This window comes from Erinaceus europaeus, chromosome 10 (genome assembly GCF_950295315.1).
Source record: "Erinaceus europaeus chromosome 10, mEriEur2.1, whole genome shotgun sequence".
NCBI classification, from domain to species: Eukaryota; Metazoa; Chordata; class Mammalia; order Eulipotyphla; family Erinaceidae; genus Erinaceus; species Erinaceus europaeus.
The window spans coordinates 120428648-120444745 of NC_080171.1; the positions used below are offsets into that span (position 1 = coordinate 120428648).

General features: G+C 44.8%; 1 protein-coding gene across 1 annotated transcript in view; it reads left to right on the forward strand.

Annotated features, from left to right (window-relative positions):
- Nucleotides 1-16098, forward strand: part of LAMA1 (laminin subunit alpha 1) — a 189988-nt gene that overhangs the window by 86824 nt on the left and 87066 nt on the right. Inside the window, exons 20-29 of the mRNA XM_060200707.1 lie at nucleotides 2422-2528; nucleotides 2759-2939; nucleotides 4116-4252; nucleotides 5138-5374; nucleotides 7157-7300; nucleotides 8469-8648; nucleotides 10141-10326; nucleotides 10959-11086; nucleotides 11899-12019; nucleotides 13453-13590. Coding sequence (XP_060056690.1) covers nucleotides 2422-2528; nucleotides 2759-2939; nucleotides 4116-4252; nucleotides 5138-5374; nucleotides 7157-7300; nucleotides 8469-8648; nucleotides 10141-10326; nucleotides 10959-11086; nucleotides 11899-12019; nucleotides 13453-13590 — 1559 coding nt within the window. The remainder of the gene's footprint in view (nucleotides 1-2421; nucleotides 2529-2758; nucleotides 2940-4115; nucleotides 4253-5137; nucleotides 5375-7156; nucleotides 7301-8468; nucleotides 8649-10140; nucleotides 10327-10958; nucleotides 11087-11898; nucleotides 12020-13452; nucleotides 13591-16098) is intronic.

A 16098-nucleotide genomic window follows, 5' to 3' on the forward strand; every position in this document is an offset into this window, starting at 1 on the left:
GAGCTGAGCAGTAAATAAGAACGGCAATGATAATAACGAGATAAAATTGTCTAGTGACCACATTAGTAAAATACTTTTTAAGAGCGATAGAATTTATCTTAATATTTTATCCAGTTATAAGAGTAATATTGTTTTATATTATCAGGGTCTTGTAAGTGCCAATGAGATGTTTGCTTCCTTTCAAAAGATACCGAGGATTCAAAATTTAATGTGAATTTTATAACCCATTTCAAGTAGGATGCTAAATTTTCACTAGAAACACTTGATCTTTATTTAGATTACATAAAATTTACAGTTGAAAAAGTGGGTTCACATACCCATGTTGCTCAAGCATATTTATTTTAAATGTTTTTTTTCTGGATTTTTTTTTATTTTTTAAATTTTTTATTTATAAAAAGGAAACATTGACTAAGCCATAGGATAAGAGGGGTACGACTCCACACAATTCCCACCACCAGAACTCTGTATCCCATCCCCTCCCCTGACAGCTTTCCTATTCTTTATCACTCTGGGAGTATGGACCCAGGGTCATTATGGGTTGCAGAAGGTGGAAGGTCTGGCTTCTGTAATTGCTTCCTCGCTGAACATGGGCATTGGCAGGTCGACCCATACTCTGGTCAACAATATTTATACCCCTTTCCCATATTAGGGAGCTCCTCTCTTCCCTGGTGTAGCTTTCTGGTCCTTTTTCCAGCCATGACATCATCTCCCCAGACAATAACTGGGCTCCACCTGCATATCAGATTTCAGGCTCAAGGGAAAAAAGAAAAAAAAAAAGCTAGTATAGCCACAGGTCCTTTGGAATATAACTAAAATATGCCTGCTAGCTATCTACAAAATGTAGGGCCCTCCCAACTCTTCATCTGCACTATTCCAGCCTTTAAATGTGTTTTATATCTAAAGCATATTTTAAACATTTTCCATTTTATATGAAAATTTGTTTCTTTAATATTTGCACCCCATTGACATAATCGCTTAAGTATTTTGTTGGAGACAAAAGGGAAGGTATAAAATGGAAGTGCTAGCGGGCCAGGCAGTAGCACACCTGGTTAAGCGCACATGTTACAGTGTGCAAGGACCCAGGTTCAAGCTCCTGGTCCCCACCTGCAGGGGAAAAGCTTCACAAGTGGTGAAGCAGGGCTACAGGTGTCTCTCTGTTTCTTTCCCTCTCTCTCTTCCTCTCTTCCCCTATCAATTTCTCTCTGTCTCTATCCAATAATAAATAAATAAAAAGATTTTAAGAATAAAATAAAATGGTGGTCCGGAAGGTGGCTCAGTGGAAAAAGCACTGAACTCTCAAGCATGAGGTCCTGAGTTTGGTCCCCAGCCGCACATGCAGCAGAGTGATGTCTGGTTCCTAATTTCTTTCCTCCTACCTTTTTCTTTTCTTTCTTTCTTTCTTTTTTTTTTTAATCAGAGTACTACTCAGCTCTGGTTTATGGTGGTGCAGGGGATTGAACCTGGGACTTGACAAAGCCTCAGGCATGAGAGTCTGTTTGCATAACCATTATGCTTTCTACCCCCTCCTCCTACCTTTTTTATTAGTAAGTAAATAAAATCTTTAAAACATAAAAATAGGGAGTTGGGCGGTAGCACAGTGGGTTAAGAGCAGGTGGCACTAGGCAACACCTGCAGGGGAGTTGCTTCACAAGCATGGAAGCAGGTCTGCAGGTGTCTGTCTTTCTCTCCCCCTCTCTGTCTTCCCCTCCTCTCTCCATTTCTCTCTGTCCTATCCAACAACAATGACAACAATAATAATAATAACCACCACAACAATAAAAACAACAAGGGCAATAAAAGGAGGAAAGATGGCTTCCAGGAGCAGTGGATTCATGGTGCAGGTACCGAGCCCCAGCAATAACCCTGGAGGCAAAAATAAATAAAGAAAAATAAAAAAATAAAAAATAAACCATAAAAATAATAAAATAAAATAAAATAAAATGGAAGTTATTGGTAATAAAGGAAGGCAGGGAAGGTCAGACATGAAGTTTAGGTATAAACCCAAGTTGCTAACCCAAACTTCTAATTGAAATTGCATGAGAGTATCTCCCTCAGCTGCACTAACCACATTTCCAGAGGACTCAGAAGGCACTGACATGTCAGTGACCAGCCAGCAGGACAGGCCGGCCTCACGGTGTGCACGAAGCTTGTCCCCGTGTGAGGAGGGCAATCCCTCCATGTGCCCTGGAGTGTCCTGTGATCTGAGACTCCAAGGCTGGGTAGGGGATAGGAGGAAAGGCTGTGTTGGTGTCTGCCACCGGCCTTCCTGCGCTTGCCTGTCTATTCAGCAGAATGCTGGTATTGAACGTCTTTGCTTTGTGACGGGAAATGTGTCTGCCTTATTTTCTTTGGCGAATTAAGGAATCTCACCTTCATTCTCAGAAATAAACTCTGATATGTCTACTGTGTGTGATTTACCAGCCTGCAAGTGCCACGGAAAAGGCTCCTTTTCTGGCGTGTGCCATCATGAGACTGGACTCTGTGACTGCAAACCACACGTGGCCGGACAGCGTTGCGACCAGTGCTCGGTAAGAAATGTGTTCCCCCACCCCCACCCCAGTCATTGCGTACAACTGATGTGTTTCTTGGAGAAGCCGATAGGTGCCACCGTCATCTTGGGTTCAGGTGAAATGGTGTTGAGCACTGTTGTGATTGGATGACAGTTCTGTTGATCTGGAAAGCGTTGTGCTTTGAACGAGTCGCCTACTGCAACGTGTTGTTGTTGGCTTTCCCCGTGGTGCCCTCTGTCCCGAAATAGTACGGCCATTACGGACTGGACACGGGCTTTGGCTGCCTGCCCTGTAACTGCAGTGCCGCAGGCTCCACGTCGGAAGACTGCACAGAGGAAGGCCGCTGTCGCTGTGTGCCGGGCGTGGCTGGGGACAGATGTGACAGATGTGCACATGGCTTCTACGCCTTCCGGGATGGCGGCTGTACACGTAAGCTCTGGCATGCCTCACTGGAGACGTTACAGTAACGGCAGACTTTTCTTGGGGCCTTCCTTCCAGTTTGATAGAGCTCCTTTGCTTTTATAAATTCTTACTTTTCTTCATGCAACACTCACATGCACAGTACGAGGCAAAGCTAGTTTGTGACTAGTGTTACTGAGTTTGGTATTAACTGTAAATTCAAGGAGTACAGTTTCTTTTTTCTCTTCTCTTCTCTCTTCTCTCTCTCTCTCTCTCTCTCTTGCCTCCAGGGTTATCACTGGGGCTCAGTGCCTGCACTACAAATCCACTGCTCCTGAAGGCCATTTTTTCTGGGTTTTTTTTTTTTGCCCTTCTTGTTGTTGTTATTTTTGTTATTGCTGTTTTTGGATAAGACAGAAATTGAGAGGAGAGTGAAAGACAGAGGGGGAAAGAAAGATACTTGCAGACCTGCTTCGCCACTTGTGAAGTGACCCTTTTTAAAAAATATTTATTCATTAATTTATTATTGGATAGAGACACATGGATAGGGGGTTGAAAATAAAAGATCTCTTCCATAAACTTGAAGGTCTGGCTCACGTGGGAGGGCACGCCTCTGATGCACAAAGCCCTGTATGGGATCCAGAGTGAGGCGGAGAGCAGGACTTCACAGAGAGGTGACAGAGCCCAGCTTTGTTGTCTCTGTCTCTCTTGCTCTCTCTCTCTCTATGAAATTTTAAGAAACGAAAAAGTCAACCTGAAGCAGTGGATTCACACTTGCATGTGGTTCCAGCTCCATAAAAAAGAAATAGAAACCAGATTTACTTAGATTAGAGGAAGAATTAGATGCAAACTACTTAAAGAGAACCCTCTTATAGTGTCAGCTCTTACAATTTTTTTTAATATTTATTTATTCCCTTTTGTTGCCCTTGTTTTATTGTTGTTGTCGTTGGATAGGACAGAGAGAAATGAAGAGAGGAGGGGAAGACAGAGAGGGGGAGAGAAAGACAGACACCTGCAGACCTGCTTCACCGCCTGTGAAGCGACTCCCCTGCAGGTGGGGAGCTGGGGGCTCGAACCAGGATCCTTATGCCGGTCCTTGCGCTTTGCACCACCTGTGCTTTACCCGCTGCGCTACCTCCCGACTCCCTGCTCTTACCGTTTCAATGGCATCAGGAATCCCCACCTGAACACCTGTCTCTGCTGCAGCCTGTGACTGTGCTCACACCCAGAATACCTGTGATCCTGAGTCGGGCGAGTGTACCTGCCCCCCTCACACTCGCGGTGTGACCTGTGAACAGTGTGAAGATGGATACTGGGGTCATGACCCGGAGCACGGCTGTCAGGTAGGCTGTGTGCTTTCTGTCTGTCCCTGGGGACTCTGGCATATCCCACTTCACGCCTTTTATCTGTGGGCTGCATTTTAACCTGTTACGTAGTGTTGTGGTTTTACCTTTGAAACTCAGTAGATCATGGGACTCAAAATGGAAAAAGCAACCCCCTTAGAGCCCATTCTGAGTTCTCCTCAAGGGCTTAGCGGTGAGATGAATGGCTAGAAGATCAGATATTTACCTCATACACCTTTCAATAGCTTCTCTCCTGTATGCTAGCTTCCATGGGAAGGAATATATCTTCTTATGGATGGTTCTGTCCGATATCCTGGGGATTTTGTTTTCTGTGTAAATTTCTTCAGTTATTAAGACATAATCTGGGAGCCGGGCAGTGGCACACAGGGTGCAAAGCACAGGGACCGTCACAAAGATCCTGGTTTGAGCCCCCTTCCCCTCCCCCAGCTCCCCACCTGCAGAGGGGAGTCGCTTCACAGGCGGTGAAGCAGGTTTGCAGGTGTCTATCTTTCTCTCCCCCTCTTTATCTTCTCCTCCTCTCTCCATTTCTCTCTGTTCTATACAAAGAAGAAAAAAAAAAGACATTGCGGTTTGAAAAAAAGGAAAAATGAGAATTTTTGCCAGAGCTCCTGGCCCTATGAGACTGAATTTTCAGTGACGTGCATGTGACAGGATGTACACTTGCCACAAAGTGCCGTGAGTGCCTCGTGTGTGGTCCCTTCCTCCTGCCGGCATGAGGCTCAGTGAGTCCTCATGGCAGCAGCAAGAAAGTTCACGGGGTGTTGGTGTGACCGCCCTGAGCCCCCTCCCCGACACCCCCCCACGTCTGCACGTGAGATGAAGATGAAGATGACCGCCTTTCTTCAGATTCCTCTTTCCTTTTAGGCCTGCAACTGCAGTACCGTGGGTTCCGCCAGTCCCCAGTGTGACACACTCACCGGGCATTGCCAGTGCCAGCCCACCTTCGGGGGACCGAGCTGTGATCGGTGTTCCCTGGGTTACAGGGGCTTCCCAGACTGCGTGGCCTGTGGTTGTGACCTGAGAGGGACGTTGCCGGACACCTGTGATCAGGGTCGGGGTCTCTGCAGCTGTGCAGAGGACACTGGTGCCTGCTCTTGCAAGGTAGTGATCTCCCATTCTCTACTCTCCTTCTCTCCCCCTGATCACCAACTGTGGGTACTTTTGAACTATTTGAATAAGCCGCAATGATTTAGACCCTTTTCAGAATGAATTCATCTTACCTTCTAGGCCTAAATGTGTATTTTATGTTGTGTCTGTTCTTCTGAAATGTCGAGTGACTCTCTGAATAGAATTTTGTTCTGTACTGTCACTGTCAGGTGATGATGGGGATAGATAGCATAATGGTTATGCAAAGAGATTCTCTTGACTGAGGCTGCGAAGTCCCAATCAGTCACCCCCACCCCCGCCCCCATCACAATAGCCAGAGCTGTGCAGGGCTCTGGTGTTTCTCTCCCTGTCTTTCTCTCTGTGCATCTCTCTCAAAAATAAAATACCATTTTAAAAAAAGAAATAAGACAGGTCTCAGACTTTGTGATTAGTAGCTGACAAACCTATTATCATATCAATAATATACCTGTTTTTCTCCTGTCTGTGCTAGCCAGACTGAAGGAAATTTTTGTTTGTTCTTTTCCCAAGAGACAAGAAGATTTCTACGTTGTATTTCACTTTGTGTATTTCCATTTTCTTTCTTCCTTCCTTTCTTTCTTTCTTTCTTTCTTAATTTCTTTCTTTTTTTACCAGAGCACTGATCAGCTCTGGCTTATGGTGGTGCAGGGAACTGAACCCGGGACTCTGGAGCCTCTGACATGAGAGTCTGTATATAACCATGAAGCTGTCTACCCCTGCCCTACACTTGTTTTCTCACTGTGCTTTGGCCTTAAGCAGTGACTGGATATCTGTTATGATCCTTTGCCTGGAGCTGGAGGTATAGACAGTGGGCTGATTAGTGACTGAAATAGAGAGAAAGAAAGATCATGGGGCCGGGTAGTGGAGCACCTGCTTGAACACGCATGTTATGGTGCGTAAGGACCCAGGTTCAAGCCCCGGTTCCCACTTGCAGGGGGAAAAGCTTCATAAGGGGTGAATCAGTGCTGCAGGTCTCTCCCTCTCCCTCTCTCTCTCTCTCCGTCCCTCCCTCCTTCCCCCTCCCTCTCCCTCTCTTTTTCTCCCTCCCTCTCCCCCTCTTCCCCTTTCTCTCTCCCTTCCCCCACCCCTTTCTCCCTCTCTCCCTCTCTCCTCTGTTTTCCCTTTCCTCTCAATTTCTAGCTATCTTTATCCAAGAAATAAATAAAAGTAATAAAAAAACAAAATATCATGTAGGTACTGTGGTCTTACAGGAACAGAAACACCAGTGGATAATTTTGGGGGGCTCACCATTTCTGTAATAGTCGTTCTCACTACAGATGGGCAGAGGGAAAGGCCTGGCTACTGATTCTCTGGCCCTCCATCCCTCTCCCGCTGACTGATCCTCGGGGCCTGGGGCCCCCTCCAGTTGACTCTTACCCGGAGATCTGTCTTTTCTTGGAGGTTTCAACATGATTCCCATCCCCAGCCTCAAGTGAGAGGAGTCTGGGAGCTGATAGAGAGACTGGGGAAGTTTCCAAATGCCCGGAGATCAGGGACATGTTTGCTGCAAAGTTACTCTGTGGTCTGGGAGGTGGTGCAGTGGATAAAGTACCGGACTCTCAAACATGAGGTCCTGAGTTCAATCCCTGGCAGCACATGTACCAGAGTGATATCTAGTTCTTTCTCTCTCTCCTCCTGTCTTTCTCATGAATAAATAAATAAAATCTTTTTTAAAAAAAAGTTACTCATTTTCTTTCTTATTCAGAAAGCCCATCTTTTTATAGGTAACAGCAAGCGTCTTCTTTGTCCCCTGTTTAGGAAAATGCCGTTGGCCTTCAGTGCAGCGAGTGTCGAGCGGGCACCTATGGTCTCCACGCCGAGAGCCCCTTGGGATGCACCCAGTGCTTCTGCTTCGGATTCTCACAGCTCTGCGGGGAGCTGGAGGGTTATGTGAGGACACCGGTGAGTCTCAGACAGATAAAACTCCCTTCGGAGTCAAGTGGAGGTGGAAAGGATTGCTAGGCATTGAATGCCACTCTTTTGATATCACTGAATCTCAGAATTTAGTGAATTAACGCTCTGCTTCTACTATCTGAAAAAAAATTACTGAAGTGGGATCCAAACGTAGTGTTGCTATTTATTTTTGTATTTGAGACAGAGAAATTGAAAGGGGAGGGGAGCTAGGGAAAGAGACAGAGAGACACCTGCAGGCCTGCTTCACCACTTGTGAAGCTCCCCCCTCTCTGCAGGGGGGGACCAGGGGCTTGAACCCGGGACCTTCTATGCTGTAATGTGTGTGCTTAACTAGGTGCACCACCACCTGACCCCCCAAAGGTAGTGTTGCTCTTTAGCTAATCTGTCAAAAGCTTTAGTTGAGGGGAAAAGAAGACCGCAGGGCCTCAGAGGCCACATTCGATACTCGAACATTGTCTCCATATACGGTAATTTGACCATAAATGCAACGGTTTCAATCACGTTTATTTCATTTTTATCCAAATGTTTAAGGAAGCATCTTTCTCCTTTCTGACTTAATCACGCTATTATTGCATCTGTGAAATAGTGGTCAATGCCAACACCCATGTCCAGTAAAGAAGCAATTACAGAAGCCAGAACTCCCAGCTTCTGCACCCCACCAAGAATAATTTTCATCCATACTCCCAGAGGGGAAGAAGTGATAGGAGGAAGAGGACAAGAGTGTTCTGAACTCCAGCTCCATCAGGACCTGGAGAGAGTGGAGGAAAAGGAGAGGGACATTTGGAGGTAGTAATAGGGTCATGTGTAACTTGGGAAGGAAGAGAAGATGAGAGCTAAAAAGAAATAGCAGTTGTACACAAATATAAACAGGTAGTCGTAGAATTCATAGTTGACCCACATCTGCAACCTCAGGGAAACTGCTGTAGCTTCCAATACAGGGACTGCGGGTTCGGAACACTGGTGGTGGGGACGGACGGTGTGGAATTATACCCCAGGTGACTTGAAGTTTTGTTCATCAATATTAAGTCACTAATAAAAAATTTTAAAAAATAAAACGCACACACAAATGAAACAGCCAGCGGTCAGGTCTCTGAAATCAAAGGTGCGTCGCTAATGTGTTCTCTTACTTGTGTTTTTTCTTTCCTTCTGCGTGTAGGTGACACTGGGTTCTCATCAGCCTCTTCTGCGTGTGGTTTCCCAGAGTGACCTGAGAGGCACCACGGAGGGGGTGTATTACCAGGCCCCCGACGTCCTCCTGGACTCGGTGATAGCCAGGCAGCATGTCCCCTCCGAGCCCTTCTACTGGTGGCTCCCAGAGCATTTCCACGGGGACCAGGTGAGGATCTCGCTCCCAGTCAGGTGCCCATTTCAGGAGAGAGGGTCTGAGCATCTTTTGAAATCCCAGTCACCTGTGTTGATCTGCTCTTCACTGAAGTGGTTATTAATTTTCTCTTCAAAGAAGGCACGGAGAAGTCACTGACAAAAATCCTTGCAGTTCATTCTTGGCATATTTCTGCTACTTTTGAAGGTCTCTTAAAGTTCATATCATATTCTTTTCCTGCTCAAAGTAGTCATTCAACAAGCGTTTATCGTTTTCCGCTAATGCAGGCTTACTCTGTCTGAGTGCTATGGCCTGACACATTCCTCCCCAGAAGTCTTCACTCAGTTTGGAGGAGGAGTAAATACCTGTGTTTTTTTTTAGGTCTTTCCAGTTTTTTTTTTTTTATTATTCCCTTTTGTTGCCCTTGTTGTTTTTATTGATGTCATCGTTGTTGGATAGGACAGAGAGAAATGGAGAGAGGAAGGGAAGACAGAGAGGGGGAGAGAAAGACAGACACCTGCAGACCTGCTTCACTGCCTGAGAAGTGACTCCCCTGCAGGTGGGGAGCCGGGGGCTTGAACCGGGATCCTTACACTGGTCCTTGCGCTTTGCGCCAGGTGCACTTAACCCACTGCCCTACCACCCGACTCCACACTTACATTTTTCTATCAGTATTTACCTCTCTGTGAAGATCCACTGTGATAATTAAAATGTGCAGATCTGTTTGAAAAACCACAATGCATTTTTGCACAGAAAAACAGGAAAATATGGTGTGTTTTTCTCTGACAACACAGTGCATCTGCTACTTCTGAAGATAGGCAGAAGATGATTGATAAATTCCAAAGAGCTGGATATAATCAGAATCATTGTCATGCTATTTTTTTTTTTTTTACTCTTTCTTAGTATCACCAAGAGGAAATATTCAGAGCTGATAGGCATGGCTGTTGCCTTGAGGATGATGATTATTTTCACAGGTGTATATTTAGCCCAAAGCTTATTGACCTGTATATATTAGTTGTGAATAGCTTTTAGTAGCTTAATAGTTAATCAAGCCTCAATAAAATGCGGTTTTAACAACTTTAACAAAAACTGGAAAAGAACAACTATGGGGTTTTTAAAAAATTTTTTATCTTTATTTATTTATTGGCTAGAGACAGCCAGGAATTGAGAGGGATGGAGGTGATAAGAGAAGGAGAGAGACACAGAGACACCTGCAGCCCTGCGAAGCTTTCCCCCTGCAGAAGGAGACTGGGGACGGGTGGGGGAGGGACCTTCTGCATTGTAACATGTGCGCTCCACCAGGTGCACCACCACCCAGCCCCACATCTGTGGTTTTTATTAATTTATTGATCCATAAATACACAAAACTAGAAGAAACACATTGCAGATATTCTGCTCTCATGATGTACTTTCAGGATATGAGATTCCTTTCAAGGTCGGCAGTCCTGTAACCCGTCTATTCAGAAGATAGTTATATCCTAGAAATAAACGATTTATCGTTTGACAGCTCATGGCCTATGGCGGCAAACTCAAGTACAACATAGCCTTCTACTCTGCCTCTGGCATCGGCACCTTCAATTTGGAACCTCAAGTAATTATCAGAGGCGGCCGAACCCGGAAGCAGGTCCTTTATATGGACGCGCCCACACCAGAGAATGGAGTCCGACAGGAACAAGAAGTGGAGATGAGAGAGGTAAAGTGGGCCTCTCTCTTTCCGTAGAAGCCTCTCAGACACGTGAAGTTGATCACAATGGTAAAGCAGTCATGAGGTAGCTTGTCGAGAGGACCTAGACCAGAAGATCCTGAGTTCAAAATTCCAACGGGTTTTGCTAGATTCCTAAAATGCAGTTCGGATCATGTTCTCACGGTGTGTTTGTCAGCTTTGCATTGTTTCGTGGGAATTGTGTCTTGAATCCTTTACCTAACTAAGCACACAGGTGCTGATCCATATGTGTATGGTGCTGCAGTGTCTTGGGTTGTGCTTGGGTCTGAGAAGGGTGTGTTCATTCATCTGAGGCGTGTTTATTAGCAGTTCCTCCGTGTGTGGTCTTACTGTGGGGGACCTGTGTCTACTGAGAATGAAATTGAATCTTCCCCTGCCTCTGGGGAGGTCACAGAAGGTAAGATTTAATGTCTTTGAAACAGTGTCAAGTGCAAAACAGGATTCACTTCTGGATAAATTTATAAGAGAATTAAATAGTTGGATCAGTTAACTATTCTGATTAATTAATTAGACTAAGGAAAGAAAAGTGAGTTTATAATTAACTTCACATGCCTCTGAGAATTTTACCCTCAGCGTATCTGAATGGTGTTTCTCATCCACAGAGCTTTTGGAAATACTTTAACTCTGTTTCTGAAGAACCTGTCGCACGCTCAGATTTTATGGCTGTCCTGAGCAACATTGAGTACATCCTCATCAAAGCATCCTATGGCAAAGGGTTACAGCAAAGCAGGTAACTACCTGGAGCTCTCGAGAATGAAAGTAATCTCTACTTGATGTAAAACTGACCTGAAGGGAACTGATTCAATTCTCCACCATTACCTCCTATCTTCATCCATCTATGTATGTCTGTTCTTTAGCAAAACTGGGTTTTAATATTACTATGAAATGTGTGAAATGTGCGTTATCTGTCACCCATAGTAATGTAGCTGTAAACTGCAGATATGATAATACCATCTCAAATGAGGACGAAATGTGAAGAGAAAGTCCTACTCTTTTCTACCCTTACCTGCAATGAGTTTTTTAATTTTTATTTACTTATTTATTTATTATTGGATCGAAACAGAAATTGAGAAGGGAGGAGAGAGGCAGAGAGACGCCCGTAGCCCTGCTTCACCACTCAGTGAAGCTTTCCCCCCTGCAGGTGGGGATCCGAGGCTTGAACCCGGGACCTTGTGCACTGTGATGTGAGCGCTTAGCCAGGTGCGCCACCACCTGGCCTTTCTTTTACTCTCTATCAAAATAAAATGAATACATTAAAAAATTTCAAAGGCCACTCAAGTATGGCCAAGGTAACATTTACAGCTTTTGCAGGTACACACTCTGTCACATTATTTCAAAGCTCTGAAAGACCAGCGAAGACCATCACTCTAGCGCCACTACCGATGCCCGTTCACACGTCTCCTCACTCTCACCCACAGAAAACCACACGGGCCCAGCCCTGCTTCATGCATGTGCAAATGTGATCATGTGATGTGCTTTCCTAGCCTGTGTCTGTAAAGATCAAGATCTCCTCTCATGCTTTTTGACACGATGATTTCACAGGATCTCTAATATCTCCCTGGAGGTTGGCAGGAAGACTCAAGTGTTGCAGCCGGGGCAGGAGGCGGCCTCCCTGATAGAGAAGTGTGTCTGCCCTCAGGGCACAGCTGGATTCTCATGTCAGGTTGGTGGACCGGGCTCATGAGTTTTGTCCTGGGTTGAAATCTGCTTGCTCAGCAGCTCCAGTGCATGAACAGAACGCGTTCACTGATTCAGTCATTAGTCTCTTCCAGATCGTTTCAGTTGTGATTTATGGGACCTGAACAGATGTGCCGTGCTAGGCGCACAGTTCAGTAATGTCCAGAGCATTTGCATGGCAAAATCGATCTTAGATTTTTGTTTTTCAACTTACAGAACTAAACCTCTCTACTCAAGCATCGTCTTTCCTGCCCCACTCTGAGTAGCCTCCTTTATTCTTTCTGTCTCCAGAAAGAACTGCTTGACTGCTTGATGACCCTTCTACCTGTGGAATCCTGCAATATATTTTTTTTGCCTCCAGGGTTATTGCTGAGGTTCAGTGCCTGCACTATGAATCCACTGCTCCTGGAGGCCATTTTACCTATTTCTGTTGCCCTCTTGTTGTTGCTGTTGTTGGATAGGACAGAGAGGAATTGAGAGAGGAGGGGAAGACAGACAGGGGAAGAGAAAGATAGACACCTGCAGACCTGCTTTACCACTTGTGAATCAACTCCCCTGCAAGTGGGGGCTGGGGACTCAAACCAGGATCCTTACATTGGTCCTTGCACTGCACGCCATGTGTGCTTAACCTGCTGCACTGCCGCCCGGCCCGCAATATTTGTCTTTTTTATGAATGATTATTTCACTAGCAAAATGCCTTCAAGGTTTATCCATGTTATCACATATGTTAAAATTAACTTTCTTTTTTAAGGCTAAGTCATTCTCCATTCTATGTTTACATATGTGTAGTTACCCTTGATGAATGAAGGTTATTTTCACCTTTTTTGATTCTTCTAAATAATGTTGCTGTGAGCATTGCTGGCCGACTAGCTCTTGAAGACCCTGATTTTCTCTTAGAGGGACAGGAGAGTGGGAATATTAACCAGAAAGATTCCCTTTCCTCCCCCCCCCCTTTCCTTTTTACCTGAGCACGGTTCAGCTCTGGTGCTGTAGGGAGTGAACCTGCAACCTTCAGCTCTCTGGCATGAAAGCCTGTTGTTGCACAAGCCTCTGTGCTCTCTCCAGCCCTTTGTCAACATTCTGAGGATCTGCTACCCAGCTCTCCGGTGCTATTATACATTCCTACCAACAGCACACAAGGCTTCCGGTTACTCCGTGCCCTTGTCTACCCTTGTTATCCTCTCATTGTTTGGGTTCTCACAGCAGCCATCCCGGTGGGTATAGGGGAATAGCTCATTTGGGGTTTTGACTAGTATTTCCCTAGTGGTTGGTTAGCATTGGTGAGGAGCTTTTGAGGCTCTTGGTAGTCACGTGTGTGTGTTCCGAGAAGAGCCTGTTCAGGTCCTTTTCCCGTGATTTGATCAGGTTGCTTTGAAACCGTTCCTGTGCTCACGTCCTTCCCTCTTGCCTCCCCCTCAGGACTGCGCCCCTGGTTACCGAAGAGGAAAGCTTCCGGAAAGCATTGGCAGTGGCCCTCACCCTCTGCTCGCCCCTTGTGTGCCCTGCACTTGCAACAACCACAGTGACACCTGTGACCCCGAAACTGGGACATGTCAGGTAGGCCTGCTGGTGTGGATACTTGCCTGAGGCTTGCAGGTCCAGTAAGCACCCACTGAGTTCTCACTCACAGTCACACCAGTCCCCTGGATTAGAGAGACCTCACAGTTAGCTGAAGTGTAAGCTGTATTTTTCCTAGCTAAGTGGTCTGATGATGATGCAAATTATTATTATGTTTATGTAGCAGTGCTTCTGTCCTGCACAGCTCCACCACTCCTAGTGGACATTTTCTTTTTGGAATGTAAGAGAGGGGAAGAGAGAGAGAGAGAGAGATGAAAGATACCACAGTATATACTGTATCCTATGAGCTACTTTCAGTCCCTCTTTTTCTTAAACTGGAAACCCAAACCAGAGTCGGTCACACTGGAGGCCTGCATGCTTTTGGCAGGCTACATCCCACGTCCTGTTGGGGCAGTTCTCAGAGCACTGACTTCCTTGAATTTGCTTGGAGACATCAACTGGCATGGGTGAGAACTATTGCTTTCACTTAGAGTGCTGGTGGTTTTGGTCCAAGTAGATGAGGATATCATAATGTTATTTCTTTTTACTAGGGATTTAACATTATCTTACAAAATTATCAGATTTCCAGTGCATTTCTATACACCTGATACCTGATGTGTGTAAGTTCCCACACCCTCCACCAAGGTTCTATGTCCAGATCATCTGGAGATTTTAAAATCATGCTGAGAGTCTATTTCTCTGTGGAAAGACATTGCCCTCTTCTTGAATATATATATAATCTCAAAATGCATTTGCTCCTTGGCCATCTTCTCCTAGACTAACAATGCTCTTAGGGGAACATAAAAAAACTTAAATCACTTAAAAAGACCCAGACAGAAGTTTTTATGCTCTGACTGAGGACAGACCCGTGATTCTGTTTAAACTGATGATCCATGATTCTTCCTGATAACATAGTAATAACGTGATATATTTTTCTACTTCTGAATTTTTTTTACATTTATTTATTTTCCCTTTTGTTGCCCCTTTTTTATTGTTGTTGTAGTTATTCTTGTTGTTATTGATGTCATCATTGTTGGATAGGACAGAGAGAAATGGAGAGAGGAGGGGAAGACAGAGAGGGGGAGAGAAAGACAGACACCTGCAGACCTGCTTCACCACCTGTGAAGTGACTCCCCTGCAGGTGGGGACCTGGGGGCTTGAACCAGGATCTTTATGCCGGTCCTTGTGCTTCACGCCACGTGTGCTTAATCCACTGCGCTACCACCCGACTCCCCTGAATTTTTTTTTAAACAAAGAATTGCTCAGCTCTGATTATAGGGATTGGACTGGGACCTATGGAGCCTCAGGCACAGGAGTTTTTTGTTTTGTTTTGTTTTGTTTCGGTTTGGTTTGGTTTAGTTTTTTGCATGACTATTAATGCTATTTCCCCAGCAATGTAATCCCATTTAATATAGCTGTTTTTTTTTTTTAAGTTTTGGAATATATTTTTACTGAGGAGATTAATGGTTTATAGTAAATACAGTTGTTGTCACATGTGTAAAATTTCTTAATTTCCTACAAAACACTCTCAACCCCATCCTAGTTCTCCTCCACCATCGGGCTCCATTTCCTGCAGCCTCCATCACCCCCCCCCCCCCCCCAGAGTCCTTGACTTTGGTGCAATATACAAAACCCCATCCAAGTTCTGCTTTGTTTTTCCCCCTTCTGTTCTTATTTCTCAACCTCTGTCTATGAGATTATCCCACCTTCATCCTTCTCTTTCTTAATTATCTTACTTCACATGATTCCTTTAAGCACCATCCAAGATGAGGTGAAGAAGGTAAATTCACCATTTTTACTAGCTGAGTAGTATTCCTCTGTGTATATAGACCACAACTTAACTCAACCGTTCATCTGTTGTTGGACACCTGCATGGCTTCCAAGTTTTTGCTTTAATAACAACTCTTATAGAAGCGCTAACTACTTGTATAAATTGTGCCAAGATTTTCTTTCCTCGGAAACAGTAGTTCACTGAAGGGAAACAAAGATGCCCACCAAAAGTGACCTGAAGGCTTGGAGAGTTAGGATGTTCCCTGAATATATATATAAAATCTAGGCCAGTTGACTCCCAACTGGCCGCCAGTCATCCTAGATATATCTTCTTCTACTACTCAGGAATATCGTTCAGTTGTGGAATATAAAGACAGGTTTCACTGGGGAAGCTACTCAATTAAAACATAAAGCAGAGCCACAGATGGATTTAGAAACGGAAGCACTGCAGTGGTTTTCATCAATTAAAAAGATATGTGTTCACCTTTGCTGGGACTCCATTATATGTGTGGAATTAAAAGAATCATTCCAGTCAGGCAAGATAAAATGGACTGAACGAGGATGCAAACAGTTGCAACACTATTAATTTTTTTTATTCATTCTAATCAGCTCATGCTCCAGGCAAAAACAAAGTCTTCCTGGAGAAAATGAGCAAACCAAATGAGGATTTAATAAGGATTTAAGGAGAACTAATTTCATGTGACCTTAAGCAAGAAGTAATTAGCTGGCAAGGTCCCT